The sequence below is a fragment of the Tamandua tetradactyla genome, chromosome 3 (assembly GCF_023851605.1).
Source record: "Tamandua tetradactyla isolate mTamTet1 chromosome 3, mTamTet1.pri, whole genome shotgun sequence".
Lineage (NCBI taxonomy): Eukaryota > Metazoa > Chordata > Mammalia > Pilosa > Myrmecophagidae > Tamandua > Tamandua tetradactyla.
The window spans coordinates 138646098-138668249 of record NC_135329.1 but is presented as its reverse complement, the minus strand read 5'-3'; the positions used below and the strand labels follow the sequence as shown (position 1 = coordinate 138668249).

The window sequence follows — 22152 nt, the reverse complement described above, 5'->3', positions numbered from 1 at the left end:
CAAATAAAAGCTAGCTGCCTTTCCTCTGAGAAACTGTAAATCTGTAACTAAATAAATCCCTTTTATAAAATCCAGTCCCATTTCTGGTGTATTGCCTTCTGGCAGCATTAGCAAACTAAAACAACCCCAGACAAAAATTCTGTATCAATTAAGCATTAACTCCCTATTCCACACTGCCATGCAGATCCTGGTAAGCTGTATCTAGTTTCTGAGTCTATGAATTTGCTTATTCTAATTATTTCATGTCAGTGAGTACATAGAATATTTGTTCTTTAGTGTCTGGCTTTTTTTTACTTCATATTATGTCTTCAGTGTTCATTCATGTTGTCGCATGAATCAGAGCTTCGTTCCTTTTAATGGTGGAAAAATGTTACATTATATGTATATTCCACATTTTGTTTGTTCAGTCATCTGTTCATGGGCATTTGTGTTGCTTCCGTTTTTTGACAAATGTGAATGATGCCATGGGGAATTGGTTTGCAAGTATCTGTTTGAGTCCCTGCTTTCAACTCATTTGGATATACTTAACTTTCTGAGGAACTGGCAAACTGTCTCCCACAGTGGCTGTACCATTTCACATTCCCATCAGCAACAAATAAGTGTTCCTGTTTCTCCACATCCTCTCCAATACTTGAAAGTTTCTTTTTTGCTTTTTTTTTTAATGGTGTTCATTTTAGTGGGTGTAAAATGATATCTCATTGTGTTTTAATTTGGATTTCCCTGATGGCTAATGATGTTGAGCATTTTTTTCATGTGCTTTTTGGCCATTCATATATCTTCACTGGAGGAATGACTATTCAACTTTTTGCCCATCTTCAAATTGGGTTGTTTGTCTTTTTTGTTATTGAGTGAGGATTTCTTTACATATTCTGGATATTAAACCCTTATCAGATATGTGATCTCCAAATATTTTCTCCAATTGTTTAGGTTATCATTTTACTTTCATGATAAAGTCTTTTGATGCATAAAAGTTTTTAACTTGATGCAATTGCTAATGCTACTATTAGAGCGTCTATCAATAAAACAAAAACTGTAATTTAAAGGAGCAGATGCAATGTTTTTGGAAAGGTCAATATAGACAATATTCTATTCTCTACCTCTCCTTGGCTACCTATCAGCCTCTTCTCATCCCTTTATTTTCATAACTTTTTAGACTGAGGAAAATTAGATAGAGCCTACTGCGGCTCTATCTATGGCCACTCAGTATCTTAAAAACAATTCAAAATGTTAGTCCTTAAGGTTTTGCATATTTAATATGAAAATACAAATTACTCACATCCTTTTTTTAAAAAAAAAGTATGATTATCTTCAAATACTGTGTCCATAGTCTACAAAACAGCAATTGACTGTTACTGAGAAGCTGTCCCTTTTGATGAACTAATCACATTCCAGTTTGCCACAGGTCACACAGCTCCCCTTTGTACCATGCCAGGGAAAATGGGTATTAATTTATATTTATGATTGAGCTTGCACCCTTACACCCAGTCAGCTTATGTCATTTATAGTGTCTGCTTGGTTCTATGCGCATTTGTGTATTTACATTTTCACACCTGAAGGAGAGAGACAATGTGCCAAGTCTATAGAAATTTCTAGATATTTCACCTCCTAGAACACTTTGTGTGTCATTCTTAAATCCAAAATTTGAGAGGAATGGAAATGAATTCAACTTTCATTCAACATGAGAAATGTATATAGGAACCATAAAATTATTGCTTAACATCTAAATTATCTGTTTGTTTCTTTCTTCTGTGAAATTTCTGGTGAATCCAGGACGTTTTTCTTTCTCTTTTAATCACAAAGGGAAATTATAGAATAAGGGAAAGGACACTAGATTTGTAGTTAGAAAACATGGTTTTATGTTTTAAATCTAGTATTTACTGACTGCATGCCTTTGGGCAAGCCACTGAACTCCTGTGCATCTCAGTGATCTCATCTATAAAATGGACATAGCTTCTCTATCACTTTCACAGGGTTATTTGAAGGTACAAGTATGCTTTTAAAAGCATGAAACTCTTAAATTAAAGGGTTGATGTAAAGGGAAAAAAAGACTCTGAAATGCTTATTTCCATTTCACCCTCTGTGGTCTGCAGAATAATCACTCCAAAGATATTTACATCCTCATCCCAGGAACTTATGAATATGTTACTTACATGGCAAAAAGCACTTTATATATATGATTAAATTGAGGATATTTTGGTAGAAAGATTATCCAGATTATCCCAGTGGGCCCAGTGTTCTCACAAGTGCCCTTCTAAGAGGGAAGTAAGAAGATAGAGTGAGAGTGAGGGTCTTTGTCTACAGAAGCAAAGATGAGGGCGAGGGAGTGATTTGAAGATGCTCCTCTGCTTCTCTTCTGGCACACACTGTTAGGGATTGAATCATGTTCCCCACATCTCTGCTCCTGTGGATGGGAAATAGGATCATTGAAGATGTTATTAGTTAAGATAATGCCAAACTGAATCAGCGTGGGCCTTAATCCAGTACGACAAGTCCTTGTAAGCAGAGGGAATTTGGACACAGTCAGTAAGAGACAGACAGGGAGAGAGACAGGCGTATGCCAAAGGCAGAGATTGAATGATAGAGAGTGAGCAGCCACCACGGGAACACTACAGGCTTCAGAAAAAGCATGGTCCTTCCAACACTTCAATTTTGGATTTGAAATCTCCCAAACTGTGAGACAACAAAATCTTGCTGTTTAAGCCAACTAGTATGCAGTATTTGTTACAGATATCCAGTGAAATTAAAAAATACATGATCCAAGGAATTCAGGGGGCCTCTGTAAGCTGGAAAAGGCTAGGAAATGGATTATCTCCTAGAGCCATCAGAAGGAACACAGCCCTGAAATACCTTGATTTTGGGACATCTGACCGTCTAAACTGTAAGATAATGAATGTGTGTTGTTAAAAGTCTCAAATTTGTGGTATTTTGTTATAGAAGAAGTAGGAAACCAGTGCATCCTCAAATATTTGGAGTCTAAATGTTAAAAATGAAAGGGAAACCTTCCACGAGCAATACCTTCTTTATTTTAGTATTTGGACATTTGATTGTTGTTGTCTTCATCCCAGTTCCATGTACCTGCAGCACTTTAACTTTAGCACACTTACTCTCCATCTAATTACCCTATTCAAATTTTCATAAGCAACATCCTTATTCATGTAATTACTTCCCCTCTCCAGTCTCTTCTTGGCATTTAAATAATTCTTCAAACCTTGCTTCTTAGTTTGTCAGAGTGAAACAAGAGTAGTAAACTTGAGAAGCCTTTTGGGATGCTCTCATTCTTTTTGAGTTATGTTACCCTGCTACTTGTAGAGCATATATTTTCATGCTTCTCTTTCATTTGGTCATGTTGTTTATTAGTTTGTCAGCATCAAATGTTGTTTGTCTTCAGTCCTAAGCTCATAGGTACTATGTACAAAGACCAATAAATCATTTTGCAAACCAAACATATTGTTATGTTCATACACAATATTGATGCTTCCAATTCACCAGTCTTTATATATTCTACCAAGGAAATTTCATCCATATCTATATCTATTTTGTGCTTATGAATCCCAGGTCAATGTGTCCAACTTTCTAGCTTTGATCTACTTTATTCTGATTACTGACAATGCAGACATGATAAAAACAGATTTCTAAACTCAAGAAGTTTGCTTTCTATTTGGTAAATCAGACAAGAAAATTTGTTATAATTCTATGCATAAAATGAGAAGCCTAGCAGATAGGCACCTAAGTAGGTCTAGAGTGGTGAGAAAATGTTCTCAAAATGAAGAAATGTTTGAATTGTTCCTGAGATGTGGGTTAAATGGTGTGATGGTAGAGAAAGTGCTGTCAGGAAGAAAGAACAGGCTCAGGAGACACGTCCAGGCAAGAGAGTGAGAGACAGCAGTAGGATTTGTCCATACAAAGGGAATATGGATTAGATAAAAATGGCCTAGGCAGAATATATAATGGTTTAAAGCTTAAAACTGAAAAGTTTGGAGTATAGACATTTACAGGAGGGATAGAGAAAAAGCACATGGAAAGGCAGAGAACAGCAACTGAGAGTTGGAATAGAACCAGGAAAGATCTGCATCATGGGAACAAAGGTAGAAGATAGTTTTAAGTTGGGAGTTGTCAACAGCATCAGATATTGCAGAAAATTGAAGTGAAATGAACTCGTCTTCCTGTTTCAGAGTCTACTTCCAAGTAGCCAGCTTTGCAAAGAATTGCCCCAGTGTAAGGGATCAGTTCCATAATTCCTGCATGAAAGAAAGAGCCTGAAGACAGAAAGGGTGTTAAAACCAAAGACCATGAAAAAACACAACAGTTCCAAATGCCAAGAGAAAAAGGATGAAGATTGAGGGGCCCTGAATGGTCAGTAGCATGAATGAAAATACAGTTATAAAGCCAGGGGAATGAAGTGAAGCACCCACAGGTCATAGAATTAGAATGGTGTTGAAAGTTTAAAGGGCTTGAATCAATAAACAGATTGAATGTGGTCATTTGGTTTAATAAATAGAATGTAATTGGTAAGAGCTAGGAGATTCATATTTACATTTGGGTAAGTTGTGTGTGGAAAAGGAGGAATAACCTACTATAACTAAAGATGTGTTTTTTAGGAAACTTCATTGTGAAGGGGAGGAGACATAGGTGGCTAATCTAGGGAGTGTTATTTTCCTCTAAGATAGAAGCAATAAGAACATGACAAAAAGGAAGAGGTCAAAGTTTCAAGAGATGGAAAGCATAATTGATGAAACAAATTTCCCAAGAAGGCAGGAAGATCAAATCCAGAAGACATTAAGAAAGTTTAGCTACAACTTGTCTTCTTGGATTTTTGATATGGGGAAAAGAGTAAAAAAGGAAGTTTTACATCCTATATTTTGTCAATAATGATAAAATTAAATAAAAACTTAAAGCATAGTATAAGAACCTATATACTACACATTTATATTCCTGGGTACAATGCAACAAAGTTTTCAAAAATCCCAAGCTAATTTATCATCATTTTATTTTTAAAGTCAGCATTGAAAAAGTCAACCTTATAATAAGGTGACACTTGAACTATTAATTATGCTCCTCTATAATACATCACAGTTATTAATTAGATGGGGAAAGGGTATACAAACTTCCAACACCTGTTCCATAGGCAGAATTTGTTTCTTTGCTTTCCATAAACTCTTTCAACCTATTACTCTTAGTTGGTGCAAGAAATGTTACACTCAATAAGATTGAGTGAACTCTTTAGTTAATATGTTTGAAGTGTATTTTAACAATTGAAATTCAAATAGGCTTTAGAAGACACCTGTGTCTCATTAAGCATCATTGCCAGGTATCTCCATAAATATAACTGCATTTTAATATTTGAAAGAAAAAAATTATTTATTCATTTACATATTAACTTCTATATTCTGTCTCATGAACCAGACCCTGAAAGACTGCTTGATGTTTTCTTAACAAGAACAGAATATGCAGCATCTCCTGGCACACAAGAGGACATGGATTGAAAGTAAAGCCATACCTGTCAAAGTATTCTCAGCCTGTTGCATCCATAAACCTTAAAATTGGCACCCAAGTTGAATAATGGTAAGAAAAGGCATGGGAGAGCACATAAAACACACACACAGAGAAAATTCTAGAGCTAACCGTGACTGTCTTGGATGGTGTTGTTGCTTGAATTGCATCTCTCCAAAGAGATATGTTGAGGTCCTAATCCCTGGAATTTCAGAGTGTGACCTTATTTGGAAACAGGGTCCTAGTAGACATAATTAGTTAAGATGAGTTCATACTGGAGTAGGGTGAATTCTTGATCTGACATGACAATGTCTTTCTGAGAAGAGAAGAAGAGACACAGAGAGGAGAATACCATGTGAAGACAGAGGCAGAGATTGGCAGGGTGGATACAGCTATAAGCCCTGGGACTCCAAGAACTCCATAAAGATCGGAGTTCCTCTCTTTTTCCTTATCAACTTTTCCCTCTGTTATTATCGATATTTGGAGACAAAGAGCTGAAGATTCTTTAGCCAAGTGCTGCCATTGGCTACCCACAGGAACTGATGACATCCATTCACTCATTCACTTATTAAATATTTTTTGCATGTCATCATAAATTAGTCTTTAGGTGGACAGAGGCAGGATGCCATGGCTAATGAGGAAAGCTGGAGTGGGAGTGAGTGTCTGCATACCCTGAGGGGAGGAGAAAGATGAAAAGGATGGCAGAGAGGAAAAGTATTTAGCTGGGTCTTGTAGAAGGCTGCCATGGAAAGCAGAAGCAGCAGAAACCCAGAATATGCCAGTTATCCCCGTGACTTTCCTTCCTTCTGCCTTAGAATAAAAGTGTCAGTGGAAATTATTCTATAAATGTGGCCATTATGTTTTACTTCTGCTGCTATTGAAGTTCGCTCTTATTCCTAGAGGACACGAGTGAAGCTGGAGGGAAGACAGTGGCCTGGATAGGTTAGAGATGACAGCCTAGAATTTAACATTTTCTGTAGGCAATCTGTTCATCGATAATTGAAGGTGGGCTCTTTGCAATGCCAGTGATTTAATAGTTTTCTTATGAATTAAAAAACAGGTACATGCCTTTCCTTTCTTCTTTAAAAAGCAGTCATTTATACATCTTCCAGTTTTAGAATATATCTACCTTAAGTGTTTCAGAATTTTTTTTAATTAAAAGGTTTAGTATTTAGGGCAAATAGTTCCTGTCCTATTTCACATAACCAGCACTGAACCTTTAAAGTCCTGACATTTCCTGGCACCTAGACAAATGCTGCCATGTTTTACAGCTGCATGGAGAGTGAGGTAATCACTAGCAGCAGAGGCATTGATGTCTTTTTCTAAGTTATTCACAGTCTTCAAGTCCTACATGTGCTGATTCCCACCTGACATCTCCTCTCTGCCACATTCAATTACTTTTGTTAATTTCATCGATTTAAAAAGAACAGTTCTGCTTTGTCTTTGCCTTTAAGGCAGGCGGAAGGATTGATGTATTTCCTTCACTTCCATTCCCTGCGGTTGATGACATTTTCAAAAAGTAATCTTATTTTTTTGTTCTCTAGTTTACATTAAAAATGGGTCTTTGGAATGAAAGGCATAGGTACCTGACTGTGATCATGATATAATTTATATATACATATGTAAACGCACATATATACACTGACACAATGAAATGTGTTTATAAAGTGTACATATGTATCCTCAGTATAACACATAAAGTTATATATTTAGTACATATGCATACATATATTTATATGTACACATATAATATATTTTTACATATACAGCAATATGTTGAGAGTACAGCTGTATGTGGAAATGCCATGCTTTATTTATTTATTTTTTTTTTGGTCAGTTAAGACATTTCCTTCAATGGCTTGGCACTCACGAACTGGGTAAATCTGGGCAAGTAACTTTATCTATTCCACAAGCTCTTCGCTGGTAATAATGCAACTGTTTCTCATACCATACCCATGGGATATTTGTAAGAATCAAATGAGATTAAGGGCCATAGTGCTTGCCCTTGCCATAAGCTTTGATTACAGTAAGATGTGAATATATGCTTCTACTTTATACTATTTTTTTTTTGAATGGACATATACAGTCATACTCTATTAACTGCAGTTGCTTCCTTGACAGTCTGAAGTTTCTGGTTAAAAATGGTTAATCCAGACCTTTTTGTTCCAACTCTTGTTAGACATCTTCCTAAACCAATGGACACCACAGGTTATATAGTTTACTGTAATGATCAATGTGCTAAATCCATAAATTTAATATATATTATAATATCTTATAAATTATGTTTTTCAGATAAATAATGAATAAGAACTTGTTCATGCAATGGATGTTCCATTTGGTTCTAGAATGTTAGTGGGGTGTGTGTGTGTGTGTACACATGCATATATACACATATACGCATAATGGCAAGATATGCACATATATACAGCATGAGTGTGTACAATTATAATGTAAGACCGTATAAATAAAACTTGTGAATAAAAATCAAATGCATGATAAAAAATCACAATACTTTCTACAGGAGACTGCATAGATGGAGGAGAGTATGGAACTCCAAAAAACTTTTTCATGTTTTGCATCTCAGTACTTGTTATATACGGGATTTTAGGAAACTTAAGATCTCCAAAGCTTGCTTTCTTCAAATATAAACTATACATAGTAATTTCTTCTCCATTTATAATTCACTGGGGTACATTTACATATTACTTTAACTTCTCTGAGCCTTAGTTTCCTCTATGTAAAATATTTACCTGAAACATAGGGCTGGTTGTGAGGACTGAGTGAAATAAAGCATGTGAAAATGCTTATAAAGTATAGTGAACTACATGCATTTCTGTAACTGGTAAAAATAGTAGATAAAAAATAACTTGTATAAGCATGTGAATTCCCATATATTTTTTAAACTTGAAAGAATAGTTTCTTTAAGAGTCTCTACCTAGCACCATTGTATTTATAAAACAGGCATATATTTTTAAATATTTACATGTTTTTAAGTGTGATCTCCAAATCAAAGACATACCATCTGACAGTTTTCCAAGCTGCTAAGACAAATACCAAACAACAGGTTGGCTTAAACACATTGAAATTTGTCTCAAGGTTTTGGATCCTGGAAGGCTTGCTTCCTTTGGGAGTGTGTAGGTTCTGGCTGGCTGGCAATCCATGGCTCCCTGGCTTTTCCATTACATGGCCATGTCCACTCCTCTCTCTTCCAGGTTCCATTGACTTCCAGCTTCTTCCTGCAGCTTTCTCGTCCATGTCCAATTTCCTTTATACACTCTTCAGTCATATTGGATCAAGCCCATCCTCATTCAGTTTGGACACACCTTAATTAAGAATAACATCTTCAAAGGTCATATTTACGAATGGGTTAATACCCTCAGGAAAGTGGGTTAAGATTAAGAACACCCATTTCTGGGGTACCTAACTCAGTCTGCCACACCGTCTTTCCAAACTTTAACTATCCAAATCAAATGTTCTATAGATGTTATTGTACAGAAAATGTTCATTTCTAATGTATAGGGAAATGTATACTTTAAGGCTATGGCAAAGAACATTAATACAGATTGATCTGTATGTTTATGTGTGTTTGTGTTTGTACCTTTTCTTATACACTGAATTTATTTTGGCAATCTTTAAGATTATAAACATGTTTATCCATAAAATCTCCTACTCCCTATTTGTAATATTGAAATCTAGCCACTTGGCCATTGTTCTAGAAACATGACCAAAGGTGGCATTGGCATGTAGACATGCAATCTGGGGGTAAAACTGAAGTTCCCCTGGAAATATCACTTTCACATGTTATCATGATGGTATGTGGGTAATATTTTGCATGTAATCACAAAAGAATTCAGAAGATATCCCTATTCACTTACGTATGTTATTCTAAGACAGTCTGCACAGTGACTCAAGTTTTAGATTCACATGGTGAGGGAATCTTTCAACAAAACTTATCAAATGCCTTCCATATGCCAAACTTTTTCTGGGAATTGAGGATATAGTTGACAGTAAAGCTAGATCCAGTTCCTTTCTTTGTAAAGCTTCCAGCCAGTGTGTGTGGGCATGTGGGTGGGGTTTACCGTCATTAATCAAATCTTTTATAAAAACATGAAAATTATAAACATGAGAAGTACTAGGAAGGAAAAATGAGGAAAAAGTAATATTTAAGTAGTAAAAATCGACTGGATTTGTTGAGAGATTTTAATTGAAAATGGATAAAAGAAATACAGGTATGAAGTACAACTCTTATTTTTCTGTTTTGGGCAACTGAGTGGATAATGATGTCTACTATAGGATATACTCTAAGAGGACCAAGAATTGGAAGTGGGAGTTACTAATCCTTTTTTGACATGTTGGATTTAAGGTTCATTAAACATCCAAGAGAAAGTATCAAACAGGCAGTCGTCTATGTGATACTAGAATTCAGAGGAAGGCTCATGGAAGGAAGCATGTATTTGAAGTCACTGGCAGTAAGGAGATAATTGGAGCTTTGGGCATGCATGAAATTGCTGGGAATAGTATAGATGAGGAAATAGAAGAGATTAGAAAACATTTTGAGCAACTGTAATATGCTTTTAAGAAATCATGTTAATGAATGCATTTGCCTATAAACACTCTAACTACATTGACAACAACAAATCAGTGCAGATATTAACCAAATTGAGAGGAGTAAAATGCATAGTCTGAACATTAACAACTGGTAACATAAATATTATCCATTTCATAATATATATTTATCTAACTAATGTTATTAACTTATAAGTTACATGCATTCATAGTCAGTGTTTTTGATGGTATTAAGAATGAATATGTTGGCTTGCTTAAAATAGTTTTGAAAAAGTCTTGAAAATTTGCTGCTATTGCTGTTTTGATCATTTGCACATTGACTATTAAACACACACACTTGTATTCACACATGTACACACTTGCAGTATTAAACTCAGGAATCAAGATTTAAAAGAGATCAGTTAAAGAAGCAGAGTATGACATTTAGTAATTTTTCTTTCATTATTTGTTCTTACACGTTGCCAATGCTAGTTTTGGTTTATATATTATCCCAGCTACAAAATTATAAAAACTTTTATCAAAAAATAAATATTTTAGGGTAGGTAGAGATCAGGAAGCCATAATTTTTTTTTTGAAATTTCTTTTTAACTAATTTTAGGAAACTTTTGTATGGGGAAATTTAAAAAAATGTATGAAAGACATACTCACCAGAAATATCTTTTAACCAATCTTCCTTTCTCTGGAAGGAGATGATTTAATGGAGATGATAGGAACAACATGAAAATTAATAAGCATCTGGCACCATCATACAAAGCATGCAGGGAATTAGAGAGTGGACATTACCAATTACTGCCCCATTGAATCTTTTCAACCTTCATTCATCAGAAATTATGTTAAGTTAAAATGATAAAAATCAAGACTATGTTAGGAACTACCGACGGGGTTTTCTAATGCCTAATATTTGTAATAAAACATATTTGCTTTTGAATATTTATTGTAGTAGATTGCGTTAACGGTCTTGACTCTTAACTCCTTTCTCTATCCATAGTCTTTGCCATGTAACTTTCTAGTGCTTTCTCATGCTGACACTGAACTTACTTTGACCATTAGAAAGACAGAAGCGATAGTGTACCAAAACTGAGCTTAGAGGGTCTTTCTTTGTTCCCACTCTTTATTTATTTTTATACTTTTAATTAACTTTATTTCCACACTCCATAGCCACCAAATGTATAATTCCCTTTCCCTCTTTACCTAATCTGCTAGTAACTTCTAATTTACTGTCTCTATAGATTTGCCATTTTTAAACATTTCTTATATGTGATGTCATGTAATATTTGTCCTTATGTGTCTGTTTTATTTCCCTGAACTTAGTTTTCAAAATTCTTCCGTATTGCAGCATGTCTCGGAACTCCATTCTTTCTTATGTTGATAATATTCCATTATGTGATGTACCATATTTTGTTTGTCTGTTTATTTGTTGATGGGCACTTGATATGTTTCTACATTTTGGCTATTGTGAATAATGCTGCTTTGGACAATGGTGTGCAAGTATCTCTCTGAGAACCTGGTTTCACTTTCTTTGGGCATATACCTAGAAGCGGAATTGCCAGATCAGATGGTAATTCTATATTTGTTTGCCTTTTTGAATTATTCATTGCTAGTGTATAAGCACACTACTGATTTTTGCAGGTTGATCTTGTACCCCATCATTTTGTTGAAATCATTTATTACCCCTAGCAGATTTCTGTGGATTAACTTTGTAATTTTTATCTATAAGATCATTTCACCTACAAGTAGAGATAGTTTTACTTCTTTTATATCTTCTTCTTGCGTCATTGCTCTGCCTAGAAATTTTAGTACAATGTTGAATAGCAGTGATGAAAGTGACCAACCTTATCTGGTCCCTAATCACCGGTGACTATGATATTTGCTGTGGGTTTTTCATAAATGATTATTTACGTATTGATAAGGTTCCTTTCTATTTCTAGTTTTCTGAGTGCTTTTATCTGGAAAGGATGTTGGATTTTCTCAAATGTCCCTTCTGTCTTTAATGAGATAATTGTGCTTTTTTTCTTTGTTATATGTATGTGATATATAACATTGATTGATTTTTGTGTGTTGAACCACTCTTGCATTCCTGGGTTAAATCCCATCTGACCATAATATGCTGTTCGATTTGTTTTGCTAGTATTTTGTTATGGATTATTGTATCTACATTCATAAGCTGCATATGTGTTTATAATTGTTATATCTTGTGGAATTGACACTTTCACCAATATAGAATATCCTTCTTTGTTTCTTGTAATAGTTTTTTATTTAAAGTCCATTTTTATGTTAGTGTAGCCACTCCAACTCTCTTTTGATTACTATTTTGCATGCAATATTTTTTCCATGTCCTTTCACTTTCAACCTGTTTGTGTCTTTAATTCTAAGATGAGTCTCTTGTGAACAGCATATAATTGAGTCATGCTTCTTTAATCACCTTGCCAATCTCCACCTTTTTTTTGGAGAGTTTAATCAATATAAATTTAAGATAATTGCTGATAAAGTAAGACTTACTTCTGCCATTTTGCTAATTGGGTTCTGTAAGTTTTAAACCTTTTTGTGCCCATCTCCTCCATTACTACCTTCTTTTTGTTTAGGTGATCTTTTATAATGAGCCATTTTGAATTACTAGTCATTTCCTTTTGTATAATTTTTTAAGGCATATACCTAGAATGTAACGATGTTTCTTACCATGGAAATTCCCTTTAACATCCTAAAACTGTTACAAAGTAGTTTCTACTCATATCAATTCAACTTCAATAGCTTACACATGTTCTATTTCTATATCTCTCAATCTCTCCCCTATATGTTGTTCTGAACACACATTAAATCTTCACACATTTTGTGCCCAATTAACAAGGGTTTGTGCTTACTTTTAAGGGATTTGAATTATAAGTCATATGAGAAGTAAAAAACAACATTACATATTAAAATACAACAATATTGGCATTATATTTACCTATACCAGAAGTCTTCTATTCTTCATGCAACTTCAAGTTACTGTATAGTGTTCTTTCCTTTCAACATGGGGGACTTTCTCTAACATTTCTTGTAAGGCAGGTTTAGTGTAATTTACTCCCTGAACTTTGGTTTATCCAGCAATGTCTTCATTTCTCCCTCACTTTTGAAGGTCAGCTTTGTTGTATATATTATTCTTGGATAATAATTTTTTTTTCTTTCAGTACCATTACTGTGTTCTCCCAATGCCTTCTCTTCTGGCTTCTATGGCAAATTGGATATTGTTTTATTAAAGGTCCCTTATATGTGGTGTGTTGCTCCTCTATTGCTGTTTTCAAGATTCTTTGTCCTTGGCATTCAAATAATAATTGATTATTATGTGTCTTGGTGTAGATCTCTGTGTTCATCATCATTGGCATTCACTGAATTTCTTGGATTTGCATATTCATATCTTTCACCTGGTTTGAGAAGTTTTAAGCCATTGTTCCTTGTAATATGTTTTTGTTTTGTTTTTTTTTCCCTGCCCTCTATCTCTCTCTCTTCTCCTTCTGGGCTCATGTGATGTATCCTTTAGCATGCTTGATCAGGACCCACAGGTTCCTCAGGCTCTGTTAGTTATTTTTGTTCTTTCTCCTTTCTATTCCTCTGACTGGATAATTTCAATTGTCTTATCTTCAAATTCACATATTCTTTCTTTTGTCTCTTCCAATCTGCATTTGAATCCCTTTACTGAGTTTTTCATTTGAATTATAATTTTCAGCTCCACATTTTTTTTGTTCTTTACACTTTTTATTTTACTTTTGAAATTTTCATTTTTTGTATGTATTTTTTCCTGATTTCCTTTATATATTTGTCCATTTTTCCTTTAATTTATTAATCTTATTTAAGAGTTGTTCTACTATAATATTTGATTAGTAATTACAGAGACTGAGCTTCCTTTGGAATATTTTCCATTGAATTGGTTTTTTCCTCCTGTGACTGCACTATTCTTTTATGTCTCTCCTTGTATGTTTTATAATTGTTTTGTTAAGAATTTGACATCTGAGTACTATGTTGCAGTACCACTGGAGATCTAATTCTCCCATTCCTCAGTCCACCAGACCAAGACCAAGAACAATCAGTGAGGAAAAAATAAAATCAAGAGAAAAAAAAAAGCTAACATGCAGAAAAAATATCCACCCTCCACCCTCCCACCCCAAAAGGGTGCATTGCTTCTCCAAGTCTTTCAGTAGATGCATGTAGGAAACTAGAACCTGTTGTTATCAAGGCTGAAACTGAGGCCAGGAACCATGCTGATTCCTTGGGGATCAGCCAGACCACAAGGGAAAAGGAAAGAAGGAAAGAAAAAGAAAGGAAACCAACCAACTGAAAAAAAAAGTACACTGGCTCTGTGTCCTGGTAGATGCCGGTATAAGGCCTGAAGCTACTGCTGCCAAGAGAGCCAAAACCAAGGCTAGAATTCCCTCTGGATCCTTGAGGATTTGTTAGACCAAGAAACACCAACACACAAAGTGAAGAGAACCAAGTGAAAAAAATGTCCACTATCTCTTCATATTCTGGTAGACGCTGGGGGTGGCGAGGCAGAAGTACTGCAGCTAAGAGTGCAAAAATATAGGCTGAAACTGAGGTCTGGCTGGGTTCTCAGGAATCTGTCAGACTAAGAAACAGTCATACACAGAAGAAAAAGAAAACCAACCAAAGAAGATGCACTCGGTCTTTATGTACTATTAGGAGGCCACAAGCTGCTGCTGCCCAGAGGCCTGAAACTGGGGCCAAAATCTGCACAGTCCCTTAGGGGTCCCATAGACCAACCTCAATTTTCAACAGCAAATTTTGGAGGACAGAATTTTCTCTGCCCAGCCAGAATTCAGGCTGCATTTCAGCAGATGCTGCAATTTTCACAGCCTTTGCTGCATACCTGAGGAGTGGAGACTGATCTTTGGTTCATAGTTTCAAATATGAAAATTAAAAAAAGCTGAACTTTTAACAGCTTCTCTCATGTCTGGCATTCCCATAGTTGTTCTAAGTATCCAATCCAGTTCTAAGATTACTTCTTAGTCAATTGCAATCTTTTTTTTCCAGCTCAATTATTTTCCTGTACAGGGAGTCTGTAAAACTTCCTACTCTGCCATTTTGCCCCTTTGTTCCCTTTTACTTCTGCCATTGCCAGGTGGATAGCTCATTGGTCATAGGAGGAGGATAAAAATCACATAGTGTGGAGTTGTTCCAGCTAAAGTGCCCCAAACAAGCACAGCCTAGAATGCAGTCACCAGAAGACTTGCTGATGCATAAGTGAGGTTAGCCAAGACCAAAACAACCACCTAGTCTAGTTGGGCAGAGGTGTTTGCATTACCTTTGAGTGACAGCAGTGCTTGTCTTAAATTATGGGGCAGGGGGGAGGGTGTCCACTTCTGTTGGCTCTGGTGGTCACAGGAATCTTGGGTTTTAATAATTATGGCTACATCAGCCATGTTATGGATCCCATTCTCTTCCACACAAGTCCCTGAACTTGGCATATGACCTTGACAGAGAGTAACGTTTAACAGGGTTCAGCTACTCTTACAATTAAATCACAGTTTTTAATTATTGATTAATCACTCTCAGGTTTTTGTTAATTTTCCCCCAGAGTGATAGGGTTTAGCAGTAGCCACCCAATTTCATTTTCCTTTGTAATTACCATTTCCCAAACATGTCTCAAATGTTTGATACATGGTACCAACTATGCATTTAATACAAATGGTGTAAGCATCCTAGTTTACCAGTGGTGAAAATTTTAACAATTGCACTGCCATCTTGTGGCTATTGCCAGTCAAGTGGCAAATAATCCAGCTCTAAAATACAATCCCATTGTCTGCTTTCTTGGGCCACTCCTGGCACCAACAGGTCCAGGTTGGATTTTCAATGAGGCAGATTCTGAGCCAGAAATTAATGTGTAGGAAGTTTATTGGGAAGAGAAGAGATAGGAAGGAAGTAGGATTGGACAGAGGAAGAAGTTGAGCTGTGTGTGACTGAGGCTTCAGTCAACGCTGCAGGGAATTTTGAAGCTGGAGTGACCCTTCAGGATTGTCCTGAGTTGCTCCACTGGTCAGTTTTGCATTCAATCCACCTTGGGGGAGGTGGCTCTTTTCAGCTAAAACATTCCTGGTAGAGGGTGACAGTCAAGGGCATTTTACAGGCAGGAGTTCCAGCTTGTGGAGAAGGAAATCCTTCATTCTTGAAGGGAGACCTAGTCTGTGCATCATAAAGTTCACAACCACCTAATCGCAACTAAATAAATTATACCAAAATGGAGACTATTTGGCTTCCAGACCTGAAACTCTTTTTTGTTTGTTTGTTTGTTTGTATGCTGTATGGTGGGGTCACATTTCATTATTTTTCCATGTGAGTATCCCATATTGCAGCACCATTTGTTGATTTTTTGTTTGTTTTTTGTTTGTTTTGATTGTTTATTTGTTTTCGTGGAAGTGCATCAAAACCAGGACTCAAACCTGGGTCTCCCACCTGGCAGGAAAGAATTCTGCCACTTAACTACCCTTGCAACCCCAGACCTGAAACTCTTTTGCACATGTTCATTTACTAATGTTTTGCAGTTCTCATAATTTAACAGAATTCTTTCTGGTCACATATATTCCTGGGGTTTTCAATTCACATCCACAGGCACCAATTGTAATTAGTTATTGTTTTTGTCTGCCTCCCTTTCTAGATGCGAGATTTATCATGTTTTATTTTTACAATGGCACATACCAAGAGTGCCATAAGTATGTGGAATGGCTGTTGACTGAGTGACATCAAAGGGTTTTATTTGTCAGTTTTCCATCCATTTTCACTTCCTTTCTACAAAAAGATACTATAAAATATGACCATATTATAGATATTCTATTATTATTATTTTCTCTCTAATGCTTCATTTGCATATGAACATCTAAAATTTTAGCATTTCTCATTATATTTGTCGGGGGGGGAATGTCTGAAATAAAAGAATTGAATTATGTCATTACATAATTCAAATTAGCCTTTCCAGAAGATTCCATCAATGTTAAGATTAAATTAATTTCATATCTTTTCATCAAAAAGCATTCCTTGTTTTTTTAAGAATGAATTTCCAGGGAATTGAGGCTCAGCACTCTTTTGCACTTCTTATTTGTTTTGGGGTCTGAGTATAATCTGTGACATATTTCTGACCTCCATGTAAATTTGATTCTCTAAAATAAGCTTTCATATTTCTGTTAATACCTGCAGATTTTGAAACTTTTATATTAGATTTGGAAATCTCCCTTCATTCTCAATAACATTTACTGTTATAAAAATATATATAATTCACTTCTCCTTCACTTCAACAGCTGCGATTACTTTTTTTTAAGTTAATTTTCTTGGCAATGGGAAAACTTTTCTACACCTCAACTGGAGAGTAATCAGTAGAGAGTAACTACCAAAACAAAATGGAGAAAGTAGTCTTTCTCTGTCTTTCCATTCCTTGAATAATTAATATTCCCTTAGAAATTACTCTAGAGATGTTTACAGAAAATTCTTAGCTGCAGGAAATATGCTAGATGCACAGGTTGTGTGCACATGAGGAAATGGATGGTAGATTTGCATTTTGGTGAAGTTTTAGTGCACTATGGGAAAATTCAAAGAATGTGCCTCCTAGAACCCCAATTATGTCACAAGGATTGATTGTGTAGAAGCTGCAAAGGACTCTTCAGCACAATTTTGGTGGGAAATGGAACATTTTACAAAATTTACTAGAAAGCCAAAGTCTTCTATAAATAATGCAAAACCCCTTGCATGCCAAGCTCTACCATCACACAGCCTCTTCTTCCATGGGATTTGTTCTTTCATGGGCCTATCTTGATTTCATTCAAAGAGAGTTTTATTCCTTGGAATGCTAATTTTCATAGAATAGATGTGCATATAATATAGTTCTGTGACATAAATTTAAAGTGAAAAATTATTAGAAAGCTGTTTCATAATATTAATAATTATGTCCTAAAAACCAAAAACAAAGATGAAATGTGGTTGTTGCTTGCGACTGTAAGAAAGCTTTCTGAATTTTTGATTTGTGTGTTTAACTACACTTTAGTTCTTAAAGCTTGTTATTTATTTAGCTGGGGATTTTGTCATGATTGGAGTGAACCAATACCCATTACTAAATAAAAGTATATTTGGATTTCAAAAGCACGTTTGAATTTTTAAAAACTGCTACATTTTATTCACAGATGCTAACAGCAATGATTATTTTTTACCATCTATAATTAAGAAGATTTTAAATGCTATTTTGTTGATTAAATTAAGGGTAAACACAAGGACAGTTCATACTTTTTCTTTGTATTCTCTGATGCGGATATTAGCTTCTTTTAGCCTCAAGTTTTAACATAATTGAACAGTGAACTGGGCTATCAAGATTATGTGGGCAGAGTCCCAAGAGAAGATTTTTGTAAAGAGAGAGTGACTTTTATAAAAAGGACCACTGACATTAAGAAACTATATATTAAGATATTATAGCATGAGCTTTCATGAAGCATTTCCTTCTTTATGGAAACATTGTGTTATCTTAGCATAATTGATTATAGAGATTATACTTTGTCATTAAGAATGCATGATGAGTAATGTAACAATTTGACTTGAATGAAGAATTTGATATTGTAACTCCACAATTTGCCAGTTTCTCAGCAGACTTGCTCAGGTATTTTATTAAGTAGGATAAAAATGTGGGTCTATGAGTTCCTTTTTCTTCTTTTTATTTCTTTTTCTGATGAGATGCAAATGTTCTAAAAATGATCATAGTGAAGAATACACAACTATGTGATGATATTGTGAGTCATTGATTGAATAATATGTTTGGACTGTATGTGTGTAGATATTTCTCAATAAAAATATATTTTTTTAAATGTAGGTCTTAGGTATCAATTGGGAACATACTAGCAAGAGGGAATTTATCATACTTTCTAAAGACAAATAGTTTTCAACTCTGTGTTTTGGTTTCATATATATAGAAAGTCAGTGGTTTGTACTTATGCAGGAATATATGTGATCAGGTTTGATAGCCATCAAACCACATTAAGAAAAGAGCCTGACAAAATTTAGTGATATGATTTATCTATCAACTGTATAAAGTAAACAATAAAATGCAATGTGCAGGACTTATTTAAATAACTTCTAAAATCTTTATCCTTTAGATGATTCCTGAGTGTGGACCCCACAGTAATCTAGAAGAAAACTAATATTACTCATTAGATATTTGCAGACGTACTCCATGGTAGTTTTATATTGGTAATCATCCAAAGAACCATTATAATCAAAAAAGAGAATGATTTCCAATAATGCTATGTCTTTGGTATAGTATTTTGTTTTTTTTCCAAGACATTTTTGTTTGTGGTAATACTTGTCCCAAGACAAATACTTCCTAAATTGTGGAAAAAAATATTTACTTAGAATAACAATGTATATGGGGAAAAAAGTTTACAGAAGTATTTTTGTTTGTTTACACACTGGGTGATTTAATTTTATTTCAGCAGAAATTATAAAGAAGGTAAAAGAATTGTGATAAACATTAGCCATATAGAATCTCATCCATGATGTTGACTGTCATGTAGGAAAAACAGAGCAACAAACTTAAATGCCGTTAGACAGAAAAACATAGCAATATTGTTTCATTGCTTCATTCCATTCAGAACTAAAGTAGATTCACACAAATTTTTGAAAGCATAAACTGCAATACAAGAAATATCCCGATGTAATACACATGAGATTTCTGAACATTAAGTTTAGCAAGAAGTTCACCAAAAGTTTATCAAAATCTCTAAAGTCTTTTAAAAGGACAATACCTCTCAGTGCCTGAGTAGGACTGTGGGTGGCCAATAACGTTTCACTCAGTGTCACTGTAGCACCTATTTCTTTTAATTTGCTCTTCCACAGTAAGTTGTTCAGACCGGACCTCCACTCTGGGAAACGAAGGCTTAAATGCCCATTTACCACTCAGAGCATCAGGGCTGGTGTTTCCATTATTGTGGGCTGCTCCTATCGTTTTACCATGCCAATGTTCAATGTCCTTTTCAATTTCTCTCAAATACAAACATGGCATGTTTCTAATTGGATCTATGGAATCTATTAAATCAGGCTCAAAAGTATTCTCATTTTTCTTGGAAAAAGCAGCAATTTTCACAGTGTTAGAAAAAAAGAAGTGTAAATTTTTGCTATTTGAGTGGTTTTCCCTGCTGTTTAACATATTTGTATCAGAAGAGATTATTGACCTTTTCCCCTTTATTATTAACCTACCATTGAGGCCTGCTTTGGGAGCAGACTGCACAGGACTGCCAGCAGTAGCTCTGTGAGTCGGTTTATCAAGAGCCCTAGCTAGTATATTCCTTGAATAAGTCTTTTTGGTTTCAAATATACCAAGTAACTCTGAAATTCTTGGTGCACTTTCTAAATTCTCAATTTCATATTCACTTCCAGCATGTTTTGCTTTACTCGACAGTGGTAATAGATTAGGAAACTCTAAAAGACATGTCTTCTCCCCACAATTATTCAGATGTGAGACTACCACATAATTGTTGTTATTATTCTTATTCAAATTCTCTTTACAATTTTCTGGCACCACCTCATCAACATTGTTAGTAACCCGCAAAACTTCTACAACCCCAGGTTCATTAAGTTTTTCATTTTTCTCCTTTTCAGCGCTCTGCACAACCACATTATTACTGTCATTAAGATCCGTTTCACTTTTCCTCTTACACTTTGCCTCTTCAGCTCCATTCGGTTTATCTTGCACATTTTTATTTTCTTCCTTCTCATCTTTTCTTGCTTCATGCATTTTCATTTCTTTGATTCCTATCCCATCTTCTTTCTGACACACATGGATGGACTGCAGATATGGCTGCAGGGAAGAAATGTTTTCTTGCTCATGTCCTTTAATTTCCAGAGTTTTAACATGTTCTATCAGTGACTCACTTTTACTTTCAGGGGATGAAGAAGCTGTCATTTCCGGTGGCCATTTAGGTTTACTCATTTTGAGCTCTTCCCCAAGGGTGAAGGTTTTTTTAGGCATCTCCCTGGAAGGAGGCCAAATGATTTTCAATTTTCCCCTCTCCCCTGATTTTCTTAAATTATCCCTTTGCCATTCACTATTACCAAAATCTAAGTGCTTATTGAAATCTCCAAGAATGGGGGTATTTGCAGCAGTGTTTTCACACAGATTTGGCTCTTCCTTGGGAGTAAAATCCTCTGAGCTTTTTTTATTTTTGCAATTCCACCGATCTTTATGCTGTTTGTGTCCAAAACCTTCATCATAATTTCCTTTAGATTTGAAAAGTTGCTTAAAGTGAGGTTTACAGTATATTTGTCCATGAAGCGATGCATAATTTCCCAAACTGCCAAAAAGAAAAAATAAACAAAACACAACACTTTTAGCAAAAGAGAAGAAAAAAAAGCACACTGCATACTGACTGCAAATTCATAAGGAAGTAGGGAGTTACTTATTTTAATATTTCCATAATATCATTGTGACCCAGTGCAATCAACTTTCAGGCAGTAAGAATACCCTTATATTAAGTGAATATTCTTGTTAGATAATAGTTATCATAAATACTCCAAAGATGTATATATTGCAGTATTTAGAATTTCATTATGTATGTCAGGTACTGGTATAATAGATATTATATTGTAATGCACTTGTTGATGTAGATGGTGTGAAAAATAAGACAAAATGTGTTAACAATGATTTATGTAAGGGGTTGCAATTTTCAATAACTGCCGAAAAATATACACGTAAAAATGAATTATCTGAACTTCTTTGTTAACTGAATTTTGAGTGAATTGAAAAGCTTGCCTATGCAATTGTTTATTTGGCCTCTTTGGGGAGATCAACAAATGGAGTGCCTGTTAAAATTAAAATCAAATTTAGTCAGAGGCAGCAGCACAGTTGAGTATCTCTGAATCTACATAAAAACAGATAGGGCAATTGGGTAGCAAAACTTAAAGCCCATGGACAACATTTGCCATAAAACTAAGCGACAAGGTATCCCCACCAACCCCAACATATAAGGTGGTAAAGACAAGCCTTTAACACTAATAAGACTTTCATGACACTGGCATCTGTACAGGAGGTAGCAGAGGAAACAAGGAGGGTGTCTGATGGACCTAAAACTAGGAACC

At 35.1% G+C, this 22152-nt stretch overlaps 1 protein-coding gene across 2 annotated transcripts in view; it reads right to left on the bottom strand.

Moving 5' to 3' along the window:
* Nucleotides 1–18179: 18179 nt before the first annotated feature.
* Nucleotides 18180–22152, bottom strand: part of XIRP2 (xin actin binding repeat containing 2) — a 70727-nt gene continuing 66754 nt past the window's right edge. The window contains exon 7 of one of the 2 annotated variants that reach the window (XM_077154061.1): nt 18180–21368. In XM_077154061.1, the coding sequence (XP_077010176.1) occupies nt 19865–21368 (1504 nt within the window). In that variant the 3' untranslated portion in view covers nt 18180–19864. The remainder of the gene's footprint in view (nt 21369–22152) is intronic. The other variant, XM_077154060.1, reaches the window with a different exon arrangement.